This window comes from Micromys minutus (genome assembly GCF_963924665.1).
Source record: "Micromys minutus genome assembly, chromosome: 1".
NCBI lineage: Eukaryota > Metazoa > Chordata > Mammalia > Rodentia > Muridae > Micromys > Micromys minutus.
The window spans coordinates 70,946,278-70,965,209 of record NC_137969.1 but is presented as its reverse complement, the minus strand read 5'-3'; the positions used below and the strand labels follow the sequence as shown (position 1 = coordinate 70,965,209).

At 40.1% G+C, this 18,932-nt stretch overlaps 1 protein-coding gene across 2 annotated transcripts in view; it reads right to left on the bottom strand.

Annotated features, from left to right (window-relative positions):
• Positions 1-18,932, bottom strand: part of ATF6 (activating transcription factor 6) — a 161,579-nt gene that overhangs the window by 99,137 nt on the left and 43,510 nt on the right. For both annotated transcript variants that reach the window (XM_080934086.1, XM_080934087.1), the window contains exons 8-9: positions 14,388-14,573; positions 10,914-11,005 (exon numbers count right to left, since the gene is read on the bottom strand). In XM_080934086.1, the coding sequence (XP_080790212.1) occupies positions 10,914-11,005; positions 14,388-14,573 (278 nt within the window). The remainder of the gene's footprint in view (positions 1-10,913; positions 11,006-14,387; positions 14,574-18,932) is intronic.

Below are 18,932 nucleotides of genomic sequence, written 5' to 3'. Positions count from 1 at the left end.
AAATGTATTCTCTCTTAATGTAGTACAAACTGAAAGGTATAAAAATCTCTGTGCTCTTGTGGGTCAGTGACTGGCATATAGGGACACTTGTGGGTTTTGTTTTTACTTTAAATAAAAAATAAATGATAGAGATATTTCACGTCTTCACTTTGCTGTTCCTGACATCAAACCCACCGATTCATAAGACAGACACTTTCCTGTTTCGCAGCCAAGTCTAAGCTTCTGCATAGAGTACAAACTGCTCCACCATCAGGGCTTGTCTGCCCAGAAGCCTTTGCTGTGTCAGTAATGAAGACTAAGTGCCAGCTCAGCCATTATCTGTGTTCTCAGTTTCCTCATCTGTAAAATGATCTCCATAACATCTGCTTATGGCAGGAGGAGGAAACAGCGAAGTAGCTCCTGGGACATCATCTGTGCCCTGCATTCAATAACTGGTAGCATCACACAAAACCCAAACCAGCTACCTTTACCAGCAACTCGCTAATAATATCAACATACAGCCCAACTAGACTGCTCTGAGACCTTTGTCTTCATCTTCCTATGCTTTCTTTTCTTCAATTGCCTTATTTGTATTTCTTATTTTCTAATTTTTTTAAAAGGAGAAAGAAGGTAGGAATAGAGGAAAAGGAGAGAAAGAGGGCTGCTTTAATAAGATTTCTGGTAAAAGAGCTGATACAGAAAGCCACATAAACTATGTGGAATACATATACATTCCCTAAGGGTAGCTCATTCAGGGTCGCGTTGTGCTAAGTGGACTGTGAAGAGAACATAAATGTTCCTTACACTTGGAAAACGATATCAGAAAGTCTAAGTGTCTACATGTCTATAATTCATGTAGACATCAGCAATTAAGAATAATCTGCAGAATGACTCCTAAAATACTCACTGAATTGACAAAATAATTCAAGTCTAGAGACAAAAATGGCATTGGTGATGAACTTCCTAGAGGCCTAAATGATAGATAATATTACAATTACATTCACATGTCAGATCAAGTTTCATACTCAGTACAAAGGTGAGCCACTTACTCCTTTACTATGTATGATGTGCAGTTGACAAGGCATGATCACCTCTGCATACACCAAGTAAGGCGACGCTAGCTAGAGCTCTTTTGGACAAACCGGTCACTGCTTCTTATTTACATTTATTAAGAACATAGTAATCTGGAGAAAAGAACAATAAGCTGAGCTTACACAGGGACAGTTTCTAAACTGGCCTAGTTGCTCACTGACCCCCTCTTGGAGAGGATATGGCACAAGTTACAAACTTTTAGCTTGAAAAGTGACTCCCTCCCAGGGATCTATCTACTCCAGGTAAAGAAGAAAGCTAGGTAGTGATACAGTGTCTGACTTCAATTAGCCTTTGTTTCACTATAGCTGAGGTCTAAGGAAGAAGGTGACCAAGTGATGTGTGATAAAGCCACTGGCGTGCTCACTGGAAGCACACTCCACACAGTTCATGTGAAAGCACAGACCAGAGAAAACTATCAGGAGAATTTTCCCCACCTTCAAAATCCAGAACAGGCATGGAGCCATCTAAAACAAAGACTGACATCTACACAGGCTGTAAGAAAACAGAATCAACCTATTACTTTACACAGACATTTTGACAATCATGAATAAGCCAAACTATCTAGAAGAGTCTGGTGCTGGCTCTACAATCCTGACTCAGTAACACCTGGTACTTAGATATATTTTTATATGTACTTGAGATGCCTATGTGTCATTTTGATAAATGTGGAACATACTTTCAGCCAAGAGCTTGAATTAGATTACATTTAAGAATCTGGCTGAACAAACCATCTATACTTGGTGGTTTAAATTCTGACATCTAAGTTACACAGTGTCTTTTAACATTCGGCCAAATGGTGATATCATACAGCAAAATGTGCTTAACAATCAAACAGGGGGCACAATTAGAACCAGATTTAGGACAAGCTCATCTCAGGATGTGAAGCTAAAATTCTTCCTGCAAAACAATGAAAAGCTGACAACCTCGAGAATGCTGGAATAAAAGACTTTTGCTTCTAACCAGTTCCTGACTCACACTTGGTACACATGCTATAGTCACCTCTCACTTATAGTGCTGTCTCATGTAAAAGCAAAGCAGTCAGCTGGGCCTTTCATGGCATGTTTAAGTCTCCCTCCTTCAAGTCTGACATCTCAAATTCCAGATTTCAGATCTAGCAAGGACCATCACCTAACCCAGAACCAGAGGAAAAGAGCCCTCTTTTCCCACCACTTGTTGATTCTTTTAAACAACATAGCATTTACAATATCCTTAAGATAGGAATATACCACTTACAGAAAGGGTGACTTACTCTTTTTAAAAGTCAAAGGGGAAACACAATACAGAAATACATAAACTGAAGCCCAACCTGCCAGGAAGAAGCTTCTTTCCCAGGGATATGACCTGATTCTCCTGCTCACAACATGGGCTTACGAATTTCCTGAATATATATGACAAGCTTATAAATAGAGAGGTGTCTAAATATTTACTACTAATAATAATGCTCTTCTCCTAAGGTTTGTCTGCTATTAATAAGGCAAGTTGAAGTTTCTTTAAGCTGCTGTCTGCTTTTTCCCTCTGTAGCTGTAAATTTTTCTATAGCCTCACAGTTTCTTTTAACATCATAAGGTTGAATTTGCTTTTTCTTCACTCTAGTTAACAAACTGCCTCCTAAAGACAAAAGTCCAGTCCAGGAGCCAAGAGGATAGCTTAGTGGATAACATGCTTCCTGTGCAGTTGTGAGGACATGAGTTCAAATCCCCAGAAGCCATGTAAAGCCAGGTATGGTAGCACATATCTGTAGTGCTAGTACTTGTAAGGCAAGATGAACAGCAGAGACAGTAAAGCGACCCTGCCTCAAACAAGGTGGAAGTTGAGGCCACACCTGAGGGATGTCCTTTGACTGCAATAAACCAGCAGTGGCACGTGCATGCCCACTCACATAACCATTTTCACAAGGTCATCTCCATCACAGAATGTATTTTTTATCGTCTAGTTTCTTTCCCTTTAATGCCTTTTGAAGTGAAATAGTCAAATTGTATTTTGTGGCTTCTTAGCCTAAAACTTTAAAAGTTTAACTTAACAAGTCTAGATATGGTGTCTCTACTCATCTCCCCAAAGCAAAATAAGCAGAGTACATTTAGACAGATCCTATCACTTCCAATGTGTCCGAATTATTTCCATCTTGATTTGCTTTAATCTAACAAACTAGGCATTGTTACAAGTTCATTTTGCCAGCTTTCTTAAAAAATCTTCCCTCAACATTTATTTTTGGTTGTTAGCTAACTATTTCTATGTCTAAACCTTATTGAGGCCATTTTTCCTTCCTGAAACATACTTTCAGCGATTTCTACTGAGGGTCTGATAATAGGAAGCCCTCTCCAGCTGTGTCTTCAGATAGCCCTTTACTACTGTCATGTTTAAAGGGTGTTTTTGTCAGGGGAGACACTAAGTTGAATTCTTTCTCTTAAACTTTGAGGATAGCATTCTACTGATGTCTAGTGCCTTGATACTGTTGAGAAGACATCACCGGTATGATAAAAGTGCTCTTGTGAGTAAGCTCTCTGTCTTGGGTGTTGTGAAAATCTCGTTTGTGTCTGGTGTTCTACAGTCTTGCTGTGAGGTTCTATGCATGAATATCTTTCTATCTGGCTCATTTCTTTCCCTTGAATTTATTTATCCTAAGCCTGTTAAGCCCAAGTATTGTTGTCCTCCATCAAGTCCGGGATGTTTCTAGTTTATTGTGTTTTCAAATGTTGCCTTTCCCCGTTTTTCCTTGGTCCTATTGGGTTGCATTGTGATGATACTGGAGCACCTCTTTTTATGCTATCCTTTGCTCTGTTCCCTTCTCTCCTTAAATACCGCTCACTTTGTTTAAATTAAAATCCGAGTTACACATACGCTGGAAGGAACACCAGGGGATGAAAGACGACCAGTGAGAGTGGGAAGGTGGAGTCCATGATCGAAGTACTGATACACTTCTTTGGAAGTAACTTCAGACTTACAGAGTTTCATGGCTCACATATGTCTCTCCAGTGTTTCCTCCATGCCAATGCTTAAGCAATGGGAGTACAAGCAGCAGACATAACTCACTGGCTTGAAGCCGCAGCTGTTACTCTTGTGCCTGCCCTGCAGTTGTCCTCTCCATACTGATCTGAAATTCCATCTTCTGCTCCAGTTCCACCTTCTGCATCACTTTCCCTACTGCTTTCTCCTTCATTCTCGGAATCATCCTGCCTTTCCTTGGCTTACATGACCTTGATATTGTTAAAGATTCAGGTTATTTTTGTACAGTGTCCCTTATTTATCTTTGTTTATGATTAACTTCAGAGAAATGAATTTAGGGGCAACTATTTCACAGAACTGGTCATTGTGTTTTCTTGGTGCATTTATCAGATGCCAGATGTAATGTTACTCCAGTCACATGGTTGTGATGGTAAAACCTGGTAATGTTACTCTGATCATGTGGTGGTTATGGTGGTAAAACCTGGTAATGTTATTCTGATTATGCGGTTATGGTGGCATAACCTCATGTCTTACAACATCTCTCATGCCACCTCTTAATCTGTTACACTTGACTTATTTTTTCTTTGTATTTGTGGGGTGTGTGTGTGTGTGTGTGTGTGTGTGTGTGTGTGTGTGTGTGTGTGTCTATATTTAGACTCATCCTTGCATAGGTGTATGAAGGCTAGATGTCAATGCCAAGTATGAGTCTTCATCTACTGAATCTCCACCTTATTATTTGAGACAGGGTCTCTGAAATCTAGACTGGCTGGCCAGCAAGCCCCTGGGATCCACTAGACCTGCTGTCTCTGCCCATAGCCTAAACTGACTATTAAATAGTGCTGAGGACCCAAACTCAGGTCCAGTAGTTACTGTGAAATCTACTCACTGAGCCATCTTTCCAGCCCATGTTGTTGGTTTAATTTAGTTGATGTTTTGCTCAATTTAGCATATATCTAGTTCGATCCAAAATGTTCTAATCAACTTTATCTTTCATTACTTTGTTGTATTTGGATTTCTTTTATTTAATACATTTTATCTTTGGTAAGTGACAGTTCAAATAGCCACAATATCAAAGTCCGATTCTGTAGATTGTTTGTGAGACATGGTTTCATGGACATGCTGCTTTCAAATGTGCTATATAGCTAAGGATGGCTGAATTCTAATCCTCCAGTCTTGTGGTAAATATAAAAAAGAATTGGCTTAGCCTTTTATCAGCCCCCCTCCGTCTCACTCCACGGACACCACTCTAGTGCAGTGCCGGGCACACCTCATACGGTCTCCACACCACTTGGCGCTCCAGGCCACCTCTAAGAACTCTGGCGAGGTTCACTCTACCCCTCTTTGCAGCTTCTGTCCCAGGTAGATATAACTACCTCTGGGTGTTCCTTTCCTCTACCACACGACACAAACATGACTCCAATCCTGATAGCTTATCAAGTAGATTTATAAATTCTCAGTCTACAAACCCTTTACTCAATAAGCTTACAACCAATGGACAAAGATACAAACTACCCTTCTATATGAGATTAAAAAGACTGATAGAAACCCTTAGAAATAATAATAACAACTTCATCAAGCTAGAGATGTGTGGAGAGAAACAAACATATGCCTCAATCTCCATTCCTCCCAGAATCTGGAATCTCCTCTATCTCCACCTCCTGCCTCCACTTACACTCGTAGACCTTTCCCAGCCTATCTCTCTCCTGTCCAATCATGTATCACCTTAACATAAATCTACACAGCTCTACCTCCCAAATACCAGGATTACAGGAGTGTGGTTTATGTAGCAAGACTGTGGGTATGCCAGGTAAACCCCCTACCAGCTGAGCTACATGCCTAGTCTAATCCTTCTTATCTTCATTCATAGTCTTGCTAAAATATCAGGGTTGCCCTTGAACTCACTCTGTAAAGTTCACACAGGCTGGGAATTTGTAATCTTCCTGCCTCACTTTCCTGAGTGTAAGATTACAGACTTACACCACCATGCCTGGCTCAAACAAGTAAACCATTTTTTGTGGCCTAGAATCTCTATGTTTATAGACCACCCAGACTCCTTGAATCTCATGCCAAAAATAGCCAGATCGCTTCTTCACCATCCATAATGTTAGAAAATCAATTCAGTTAAATTTGTTTAATTTATTTTCGTTTTCTGTGTGGTGACTGTACGGTAACTGGAAACTCTTCACCAGAGTCTGTTTTGTTACATATTATCTTTCACAAGGTCTTTTACTTTACATGTAAAGTATATTTATATTTTATCACCAAAACTTTCAGGGAATATTTCTTAAGGTATGTGTGGCAAATTGTTTTGTTTTGTTTTTTTAATGTGGGCCTGTAACAATAAGTCACAAAAAGATTTCTACATTGCACATCTGAAACATTAAAATTAACTCATCAAAAATAGTTTAAGTTCCTAAATTTAAAATCCTTCAGAAAGCTCTGGTTAAACTATCTATTTGTTTGGCCAATTTTAATTCAGTGGTATTCAAGAAAATTCAGATAGAGCTCACAATCTGCACCAATTAAAACATAACAGTAATTACTTAAGGTTTCTCAGTATCGTTGTTTTAAAGGGGAAAGGTTATAGACTTTTAAAAGATTTGTTTATTTTGTGTGTAAGAATGTTTTGCTGCCATGTATGTCTGTGCACCATGTGTAGGCCTCATGCCTGAGAAAGATCCTCTGGAACTGGAGTTATAGACAGTTGTGAGCCACCAAATGAGTACTAGGAACTGAGCCCAGGTCCTCTATAGGAGCAAGTATTCTGAATCACTGAGCCATCTCTGTAGCCCAGCTGCTTAACTTTTGTTGGTTAGGGTCAGACAGACAGACAAAGAATGCGTGTGTTTTACTCAGTTGCCCAATAACTATTTTGTAGGTGCAACTGAGGAGAGACATCTGGGAACTTTTTTCTCCTCTGGCAGACTCCATCCAGCAGGTGAAGATATACAAACAAAGGGGCCAATCAAAAGACACTCTTGAATAATATAAACTTGACTCTCAACATCTGGTTATGCAACAGGTTTCAGTCCTGGAATCCCTGTTGTTCTCTGGGCTTTGATGTGTCCTGCATATGCCAACCTTGTCTAGAAGAAACAGTTCTCTGCTTTTATGAGTTTTACAGCCAGTTTTGTCTTTCTCCTTCTTGGTAACATCCCAGGTTGTTAAGAATAAATAGTCTTTTTCCTCAAATCTTCCAGCTCTTCTTTCTTTTACTTGACTTCAATTTAAGCTTTTTAACATATTTCAAAAACTTTAAGTTCTTAATATTCCCACAACCTGGTGTTCTGTTCCTTAAGCTTATAGAGAAAAACAGATCTAGCTGGTTGCCCTTCAGGATTTTCAAACATCTTAACTCTCTCCCATTCTTACATTGCACTCCCCTTTTCATCTTGGCAATTTAATTCTTGTCTGAACACAAATCTATTCTTGATAAGAAGGGACCAGTGTCTCTTCATTTTATAATAGATCCATCTACAGTGGAAATGAGATTCCCTTGATGGCTGGGAAGACCATTGACTCTTTTATAACTTTTGTTCCTATCTTTTTGTTCCAAATTTCTGTTGTCTCAAATGGGCATTCCCAGAATGCTTCTTCCAACCCCATCCTTACTTCCTATAGCACAGCCTAATCTTCACTTGTGTACTGATGCTATGCACAAGGCATTCCAGAACTGAATCATTGCTTCTTCATTAGAGAATATGAATGTGATTTTATAAGAAATATATTTGGCTGGCGATTCCTCAGAAAATTGGACATAGTACTACCTGAAGATCCAGCTATTCCACTTCTGGGCATATACCCCAGAGACACTCCAATATACAACAAAGATACATGCACCACAATGTTCATTGCATCTCTATTTATAATAGCCAGAAGCTGGAAAGAACCCAGATGTCCAAATGGATACAAAAATTGTGGTACATTTACACAATGGAGTACTATTCAGCTATCAGAAACAATGACCCAACCAAATTCTTAAGAAAATGGTTGCATCTAGAGAATATCATCCTGAGTGAGATAACCCAGTCACAAAAGAACAGACATAATATGTAGTCACTGATAGTGGGATGTTAACCCCAGGAGGCTCGGACTGCCCCAGAAACAACTCACAGACTGTGTGAAGTTCAAGAAAAAAACAAAACAAAACAAACAAACAAACAAAAAAACATCATGCTCAATCCTTACACACCAAGAAAACGTTGACTAACTCCAGGTTACCTCCTGTTTTACATGTACTTTTTGCTCACTGTAACTAGTAAGACCTTAATGCAGAGCATCAAACCTTAAAAAAAAGAAAAAAGAAAGTCAAGCACTGACAAAAATGTATTTGTATACATTTATGCAAAAATGTTTAAAATTTTTTCTTTTATCTTTGCTTTTTAAAATAAAGTTTAAAAAAAAAAAGAAATATATTTGGTATGTACCTGGGTTCTCAGCATAGAAATCTTAAAACTCCCGAGATTCCTGAGTAATGAAAGTGAGCAAACACCTTTATAAGAATATCCCTCCAGCCGCACCTGAGCCTACGGAGATGAGGTAAAATATAAAGGAAGGAAGCCGACTACCAGGAAAGCTAAGCCCTAATTAATGAGTTGGAATTTCCAGTCTCATCCCTACCTCCAAGGACATTGAGTTAAATCACCAAAGGTTGGAAGTCTAACCACCACACCAATCTACTGAAGGCTCCATAAAACTCCAACACGTAGGGCTCTTCGTTGGCAGGCACAAGAAGATGTAGGAGAACCAACCTCAGGAGGCATGGAAGTTTCTCATGCCTCCACTAGAGCTTAGCTTATGCAACTCTTATATTTGGTTTACCCCACGAGAAACTCATGAGAGTTGTTTTTAAATAGCAGTATGAGATTCATAAGTCACTCTAACAAATTACTAGAGAATGTACAATTTATAGCTGGTCTGCATAAATAAGTCACAAACCAAAACTGTGGCTGAGGACTGAGGCAAAAATGTTGTCTAAGACTCTGCCCTTAAGCCTGGGGAGCTTTTGAAAATGCTTAGTCTGTGAACTGAGCTCGACTACAGGCATGGCAGCTGCTGGCCAGAAAATGAAGAAAACACATACACATGATGAGAGGAATGAGTGTAGAAACAAGTGAGGACTTATTTCTTTTTAAAATGCCTTTATCATTCATGGCATCTTTATCATTCTTCCCTGTGCTACATTGCTCACATTACTGCTTCTCCTACTAGACTATTCTTCCGTTCAGGCCTGCATCCCTTGTTCCCTGCTGAGCACCTGCACACAGTAAGTGCCCTGTAAGTGTTTGCGGATGTCAGCCTAACAAGTGAGCATGTACTGCACGGACTTGTAAGAAGTGAGGGGCTGAAAGCACACACATTTTCCCAGAAACAGTGAATGATATGTAACGGATATGTAAATGTGATGAACACTGAATGATCTGAGCTCACACGTAACACTCTCTGAAGGAAGAGCATTGAAAGCAATAGAACAGCACACATGAGGTCCTGACGCAGAGCCCACGTTTCTCAGACTGGGCAAGAAAGCCCGTGTGACAGAAGTACATAAAGATAACACTTTTGACCCAGAAGATGAGAAAATAATAAAAACAAACCAACAAAAGCATTCCTGATACGCAGCATGAGGAACTACACAACGAATGAACACCCTTCCACCTGCCAGTAGGAGGAGACTGGTGCCCTCGCTACTGTATGAGATGATTTCATACACACACTGGACATGCAGACACACATGTGGACACCTATGAAGAACTGGAAATGACATGAACAGGAGAAGGTTAAACATGCAAATGCTTTGAAAGTGTAGCCTAAGAAGTCTGAGGAACCCTAAGGTTCCCCAAACTTTGCAGCACCTCAGTAAACTTCTCTCACATGAAAATCTGACTAAGTTTTGTCAGTTTCCAGCCTAGCAATACATCATAATAAACTACATAGATACAGAGACATGGGATCCTGGTGCCTAGCAACACATCACAACACACTGCATGGAGTCAGAGACATAAATATGGTTGTAGTAGTGGGTCAGATACCAAATATTTGTTTAGAAAGAAAAAAACAAACAAATAATGGTATTCTCTATTGTGTCATTAAATATTTAGAGACATTTTATTATTTAATATGTAATGATTTATAAAGAAACATTTAAAATCTATTTTATTTAATATATTACACAATAAATATTAATAAATGTAAGTTCTTTGTAATTCTCAGTAACTTTTATGTTTAATAGTATAAACTGGTTCCTAAGGCATAAAATTTCTGAAATATGTCAAGTAATAGTATACCTATAATTCAAAATAAAATAAAGTTACTAAAAGAGAATGGTGTGCTAACATAATCAAAAATAAGACAGCACTTTGAATAATGTATATATTGTCCATACATAAACATAATTTAATAAATTATGTATATATAAACACAAAGACAAAATCATGTGTGTATACATATATGTGTGTGTGTGTGTGTTTTTACTTGTTAAAAGAATGTCATGTTATTTTATAGGCATGTTTTTTTACATGCTATGTCCCCTGCTTATCTATGCTTTTCCAGTAATTCCCACTGGCAAGCTAGTATCACAATTCAAGGTTCAGATTCCTCCCTGGGATTCTCCAGGATATCACTCGGTCATTACAGAAAACAATCTGTGCACCCATGACATGCCATGAACTATCATGTCAAGGGAGTCACATGCCCAGCCACAATCTGTTCACCGTTTCTGTCATACTCCTCATGTCCCTTCCCAGATGCATTTAATGTCCAATTAATCTTTACACATCTGGAACGATGAATTTCTTTTTTTAAAAAATGAGTTTTTCTCTTACTTTTGAGTAGAGCAAAAAAATAACAAATAGCTAACATTTAAATTTTAGTATTTGTATCCAAAACACTTGCACACTTACCTCATGGGTCCATAGTTCAGCATTATAAATGCTAATACGATCATCACACAGACAGCTCTTCGCTTTGGACTTGGGACTTTGAGCCTCTGGTTCTACAGGAAATGAAATAGAATGAAACTACATGTCAACACTACAAAGAGCAGTGACTAAGAACCCTCTTTACAAGCTGCATGAATAACTTTCCTCTAAACAAGTAAAACCAAAACCACCACAAAGGTAAAGAAATGGCACCTTCATATAGACAAAAGCCTTCCATACTCTTTTCCAACAGAGGAAGGAATTGTCCCCCCTCCAGTACTGAGAAAACTACCTGAACTGACTCATTTTCGAGGCTGGAAGGATTAGGTTTAGTTTAGAGCCAAGAGCCACTAGCAGCACAGTGGACAGAATATCCTGGCTGCTTGCCCTTCCTAGGTCCCCTCTCTGGAGCTGAGAGAGAATCTATTGACATAAATCAGAAATAAATGAGCCAGCTCCAGGTGAGCCCCAAGAAAATAAGAGAAAAGATGGAAATGTTATAGTTAGTCTTTATTGTCCCTTGCCTGCTGAAAGTAGGTCTCCTAGTCAATATACACTGGGCAGCCTAATGGCCACTATGGATACCCTTCCAGAGAGCCTATAGAATTGGTTGGGTTGCAACAAGGACCAGGACAGACAAGTGCCAGCCAGACTGCTAGCAGCTAGAATTGCAGAGACCACATGTACAGACCCCACCCCAGAGACTGCCAAAGTGTCTTCACCAGTCTCCTTGGAGTCAGGTCCCAGGTGCTGGGGATGCTGAATCCAGCACCCACTGGGGCCAGGCAGGTGGAGAAAGGATGAAGAGAGATCTGGACAGTTGTCTTTCTAAATGTACATAGCTGGGGTTATAGAGATGACAGTTAAGAATGTTTGCTGTAAACCCTGAAGGGAATAGGAACTCCATAGGAAGACCAACAGAGTCAACTAACCTGAACCCTTGAGACTCTCAGAGTCTGAACCACTGACCAAAGAACATACACAAGCTGGACCCAGGCCTCCCCTGCATATATAGTAGATGTACAGCTTGGGCATCATGTGGGTCCTGAACTACCGGAGCAGGGGCTATCCCAAAAGCTGTTGCCTGTATGTGGGATGTGTTCTACTAGCTGGGCTGCCTTGTCTAAATTCAGTGGGAGAGGATGCTCCTAGCCTCAAAGAAATTTTAAGTGCCAGGGTTTGGGGAGTGGGGAAGAAATCTGGGTGGTCACCCACAAAGAGAAGGAGGGGCAAGGATTGTGTGGAGGAGATGTGACTGGGAGAAGGACAGTGAGCAAGATGTAAAGTGAACAGGTAAACAAAAAATTAAATTAAAAACAAAGTTTTAACTTTGTATTTCTGTGGATCCTCAAGAATTCTAAGACACTTCTGTTGCTTGTCTCCTGTCTTTTTAAGGTGATGTCTCGAGCATGGTCATATACTCAGGGGTAAGAGAGAACAGAGTAAGAAGCAACTCTTAGCAGGCACCCATTGGTTCAGGACTACGTGGCTGTGGGCTTCATGAACAAAGCAGAAGACAGCAGCATGACAACAGAAGGCAAAGGACTGTAACGTGCACAAGCAGACAAAGATTTAAAAGCCCATTTTATTTTGTATTATTTCCTTTTTCAAAGGGGAAAACAAAAAGTTAAAATGGTGTTACCCAAGAATGAGGCAACAATGTCCCTTACTGGACACCACAAGATATCAAAAAGCCCAGTGCCAGGAATGGGTTACTTTTGGAATTGCTGACCAGTGAGGTCCCAGAAAGCCCTGGACAGTAAAGGTTCTTATCAATCTTATGGTTTCTCTCAAGAATTTTACAGTAAGACCCTGTTGCTGAAGATATCACATACCCGAGTTCTATAACATATAAGCTGGTGCCAACCTGGAAGTTTCATCCTGACTGTTAGCTTTTGTAGGGCTGGAAGGTGAAAACACTACTGGAGGAGAAAAGTAGGCACCGGATCTTATGCACCATAATAATAACTAGCCTGGCCAAACATCAGAGTAACCAACCACTTTCCAGTCAGATTTAGTACTGTTCCACAAGAGAAGCTCACCCTGGCACCATTATTGGTCCAAGTATCTGTGACTACACAGGTCATAGCCCTAAAGGAGAACCTACACCCATTATTCTGCTAAATGGACATAGTATTAAATCAACTCCTAATGACGTATCCTCATACCACAGATTGATACATCTCTCAACCCTATTAGAGAAGCTTCTAATTGTGGCAGATGGTGATTAACACAGAGACCCAGAAGTAGCCAAAGTGGAAACAATAAGAGACTTCAGAACGTACAGCCCTACATGGGACACATATGCCACACTACCTCTTCCCAGGGTTCGGGATCATTTGGAATATGAGGAAGAAAGAATATAAATGTGGTCGATGTCTACAAGGAAACAAAGAGCACTGCACATATGCACTCACGGTGACTGTGACAGCGTGCACAAGACAAACAAAATCCCACATGGACGGGGAAGCTGGGCATGAAGTCCTACTCTGAGCTCAGGAGCTAACAGTAATTGTGATTTGCTATGAGAGGAGAGTAAGTTATTTGTAAGAGGGTAGCCCCGGTATTTCTACCATGCCCAGTGGAAGGCCACTATGTAAGAACATCTGAGTAGCACAAATTGGTCTTTAAAGCTTTAAAAAAAAAAGCCACAACACTGAATACGTAGGGAAGGTGGGCAGATCTGAAAAGCTAGAGGTGGGGATGGCTAAATATGACCAGAGCACACTGTGTGACATTCTCAAAGAATAAAGATAAAAGCAAAACAATTTTTAAAAGGGAAAGACCAGTTCATTGTGGTGATGCATTCCCATAATTCCTACACAACTCCAATTCAGCTCAGTGCACATGTAAGTCCCAAACCAATTAGGGCTACAACAGTAAAACTCTATCTCAAAAAGAACAAAATAAACCTTAAATTAAATTGAAAGAATAATAGTAAAAGGGAGGTTACAGAACTGATCAGGAGCCTCAGTGTGATTCATTTAATTTAAAAAAAAAAAAAAAAGCTAGTATTGTGGCTTTAGTTGTGGGATTAATACCTTTAATCCCAGCACTGAGGAGGCATTGGCAAATTCAAGGCCAGCCTGGTCTACATAGTTTCAGGACAGGCAGGACTATGTACTGAGGCCTAATCCAAAAAGATAAGAAGAAAACAAAAAAGAAAAAATATCTAAAGTAGTAAGTTCGAAGACACCCAAGAGAAGCAGATGATGTCTATAGGCAGATGGAAACATACAATTCACAAGGTCGCCTTTCAGGCTAGAGGTGTGCTCTAACATGTGGAGGAAAAACATCTCCAAAGGTCATTGTTAAAATCTTTTTCTACTGTAAATGATTGTGTGCTTCTTCTTGTACCCCCATTTTCTTAGCCCTACTATTATAGCATTTTAAAGTAATTATTAATTTATTCATCAAAAGAAAATCCGTTTACACCAGCTGTTCGCTAGCACTCACCTCTGACACCACCTCATCCAGCTGTCGCTTCAGGGTCCCATTCTCCTTCCTCAGCTGTTCATTTTCTGAGAGGGCAGCCTTCAGCCTGGCCTCCAGTCCTAGCATATACTCTTTCTTCTTCTTGCGTGACTGACAAGCAGACTCGCGGTTCTTGATCATACGCTGCTGTCTCCTCAGCACAGCAATCTAGGAAAAGTTACATGGCATACAGAATCATGGCACTGGTTTTGTAACCACATCAAATATCAATACCTACTGGTTTTTTCAAATTATTTATAAACAACTTTGGTCAAAATATCAGTTGGTAGTTATTTTTAAATAAGTCTTAAATGCACTATTCAAATTAAGAAAACTCACATGGATTTGAGTAAAGAAAAAAGGCTTTCTAAATCCTGACCATGGTGCTTTCTGATGTACACTGTTGAGCAGCTTAACTGGTCCTTTATAAAGTCCCTCAAAGAGTCCCTCAGAGGAGCTCTGTGAGGTAGCTCACTCTAAACACCCAAGGCCTCCAGGAGGTTAGAGCAGGAGGACTGCTCCAGGTTTGAGGTCAGTCTGTGGGGCAGTGGACCGTGCCACCAGACAGAAAACTGGTATGGTCCAACAGATTCAGAAACCCCAGTAATTCTCATAATTGTGAGCAGTAGGTATTTAAATCTACTCCTGACCAAGTTCCAGTCCTGGGACTTGGACCACAACACCCCATGGAGAGAGCTGTGACAATCAGCCCCACAGGGACAACACCTTACTTCCTTCCACATGCAGATGAGGCATCCCTAACATCCCAGACCAAGCCAATAGAAAGCATCAGCCTCTATACCCCACCCCAGTCCAAATGTTTATCCAGATTATACAAGGAATAAAGTGCACGAGTTATTTCACAAGAGCATGAGGGCGCCTGTCTTACTGAGCTGTAACACTCTCTCCAGGAAGAGGTTTCTCTCATCATGGCTAGACCTCAACCCAGCCCAACCAGCTTGCTTCAACAGCCTGACTGCAGCCACTTCCTCCTTGATGGCTCCAGCCTTATCCCCTAGCTGCCCACTGAAACTTGCTAGCTGCCTACTGCAGGGCAGGAGTAGCCTTGGAAGAGAGGTCGAGCGCCTTGCTCTGGCTTCCCCTTGGAAAGCTGTAACTCTGGCCACTCCAGCCAGAGCTGAGCCCTGCAGAACCCCGCAGACAGCACCTGGTATGCAGACCCACACTAGTCTGACCTTATTTTTAAAATGAAAAAAGTAAAAAGTCTAGACTAGTAAGGTATCTCAGTGGGTAAAGCACTTACTGCACAAGCATGTGGACCCAAGTCCTGAATCTAATCCCCAGTCCCAGTGAAAGGAAAAAGCTAACGCTATTTAGAGCTGTCCTCTGTCCTCCAGATGCCTTAGGATGCACACACACAGCCCAGGGAGCACTGGTTTTATGAACAGAGGGTTGAAAACCATTGCAAAACCATTGCAGGATTTCTTAATCTAATACATGTAAGCAGTTGTTATGTTCTAATGAAGTTCTACACATTTATTGTTTGGGTGCAATTTTTTTTTTATTTTCTACCTCGGTATGTTAAATTCATAAATGCAAAATCCATGGATAAAAAAGGGCCAAATACATATATATTGCTTTAGTCACCAACACTAACCCTAAGTTAATTTACTAAGTTCCCAAACCCTAGATCCAGTTACTCAGAACATCACTTCTCCATGTAGAATTGTTATCATCAGCATCTTTTATCAATACCACATATCTATCAAAATAAGCAGGAAGCCAGGTTGGTGGTGTGTGCCTGTAATGCCAGCACTCTGGATTCATAGCCAGTTCAAAGCCGATGTGGGCCATATGAGAGACTTTCTCAAATCAAACACACAAACAAGAACAAAAACAACGAATCTGAAAGGAAATAGGTAGAAGTGACCACTACTCTTTTATTCTTCATATTTACTGTCTCTCTCTATCCTTCACCCACTGGAAGTGTATTGAGTATATGCTAATGACCAAGTTGATGTCAATGCAAACATTCTGTCACTTCTCTATTTCAATGGTCACTTTCTAAAACAGGCTTTTGTGAATGGACCCACACACACACTACAGCAACAGATTGCTACCCATATGCGTTATCTTCTGTCCCCCACCCACCCACCACCTCTAGCTCTCTCCTAAAAGTATTTTCGTCATCCTCATCTATTTCTCTGAATGTCTTATATTCTTAAACTGTAGAAGTTACATCAAAGAACTCCAATGAATTCAACAATGCTATCTTTTTTCACTTAAATTTTAGACCTTGGAACCTAATGTCATGTCTGATACTATTTTTTGTTTAATAACCCAAAATATCTACCATGTCACAACTTACTTAAATTTTTTGTTACATTTAAAAAAAATACAGAGCCCACTGTTACATCATTAGTCTAATTTCTTTGGGTAGCAAGGTAACAAAGTAGCCCCCCCTAAAAAAAAACAAAACCCAAGGAGTAATATTTTAACTTCATTAGATTACATACATAAATGTTTGAGTTACTGATATCTATCTGTTTCTCGAGTGTGGGGTATACCATAACTCCCTCAGTAGATGCAGTTTCAGATCAGTTTTGTTTAAGATAACTGTCTTAGTTAGGGTTTCTACTGCTGTGATCAATATCATGACCAAAATCAAATTGGAGAAAAAAAGGATCTATTTCATCTTCTAGTTTGTGATCCATCATCCAGGGAAGACAGGGTAAGAACTCAAGGTGGAAACCTGAGGGCAGAAATTGATGCAGAGGCCAGGAAGGGATGTTGTTTCCTGGCCTGCTCCCCATGGCTTGCTCAGCCTGCCTTTTTTTATAGCAATGAAGACCAACAGCCCGGAGGTAGCACCACCCACAATAGGCTGGGCTCTTCCACATCAATCACTAATTTAAAAAATACACCCTGCCTTGCCCACAAGCCAATCTGATGGAAAATTTTTCTCAATTGAGAATCCCTCTTCTAAAATGAACCCAGCTTCTGTCAAGTTGACATAAGAACTAGAAAGCACATTTATGATAGGAAACGTATAGCTACCCAAATACTACATTTCCTAGCAACAGTGGTGAACTATAACCAAACAGTACCCAACACAACAGTGTCAATCATTGTTCAGGCCTAACCCACATGGAAAAGCATTCCACGAGCATGGAAAGAGTACATTTGTCTCTTTTCACTTTCTAACTGGAACCCACAAGAAGATTGATCACACAGACCTATCATCTGCCAGAGTTCCCTGCTCTACATACAACTGTTTTTGTTATTCCCAAGCAATATAACTAACTGCTTACATTACAACTGCTATCAAAGTAATACCCAACATACGCACACATGGGAGGAGGGAGGGAGGGACGGAGGAAGGGAGGAAGCAAAACCATGACAAATTGATTTACTCATCAATTTTCAAACATTCTCAGGACAATGCCACTTTGTTCTGTTGAACATTAATTGTAGTCAGCAAGTGTCACTGTTCCTGGGAAACTCTGTGCTCACAATTAAAACTTAATACTAGAGTGCTGAAGTACATGGAACACTGAGCAAACACATAAAAGAGAAGGTTCCCAGATGGAAGAATTTATACTAAGACTTAGATAAAAGGCAACTTTAAAGGCTAATTAATCTGTGCGATTTAGGGAGGTTAACAGATGGTATACCATTTAATAAATCTCAAACAAGGATTAGGCATTTCTATAAACAAAAGAATCACCTGCACATTATATACAGCATGAAGATTTCAAAGGCTGACAACCCACATGCCTCAGACCCAAAAGGAAAAAAAGAAAAATGAAAACCACCTGTGGCCAAATAGTCTGTTTTTCTCATAGGAAAAAATTCAATTGTAATAGGTCTGAAAATATTCAGTAAAAATATTCAATAAAAGCAGGGTAAAAACTGTATACATATGAAATGCTTAGGAGTCAAAAGTACAGGGCTGCCATTATATATATCTCAGAAAGCTGTCTTTAGCTATCTGAATACATTATATTAAATTGCACTTCCTAGACCAAAAAAGAGTATAGACTAAGCATACATACACGTTGCTTAGTGTTTTTGAGGAGGGTTAAATTCTGTTTGGTATACTGACTTTTACAAATACAATATATTTAGAATCATCCCCAGGCAGTAAGAATGGCAGCATAATATAACCTCTATTTGTTGAAATTACTAGAGGTGGAAACCTATTCAGTAGCCCCAGTAGGCTTTTACAGACCACACTGAGCTGACACCACAGCATGGATGGTGTGCTGTTTGGCTACTCTATGTGCTGTTTAGAAATAGAAGCATATGGACCTGCTTATGTCTGGAAGCTAGCTCACCAGTGCTAGCCCCATGTATAAGCACAAAATCGAAAGGCTGGCCCACTAGTTCACTGACACACTCCCATCTAGGCACATAAGATGGCGTAACAGGCCGAAATATGCCAACGGGTGGCCCACTCCTGCTTCTGATCATCCTGCCTTCAGAGATCTCTCCCACCAAGCACCATGCCTTGGAAAAAGAATAAAGAGCCAAAGGAAAACATCCACAGCTGCAAAGGATTTGTCC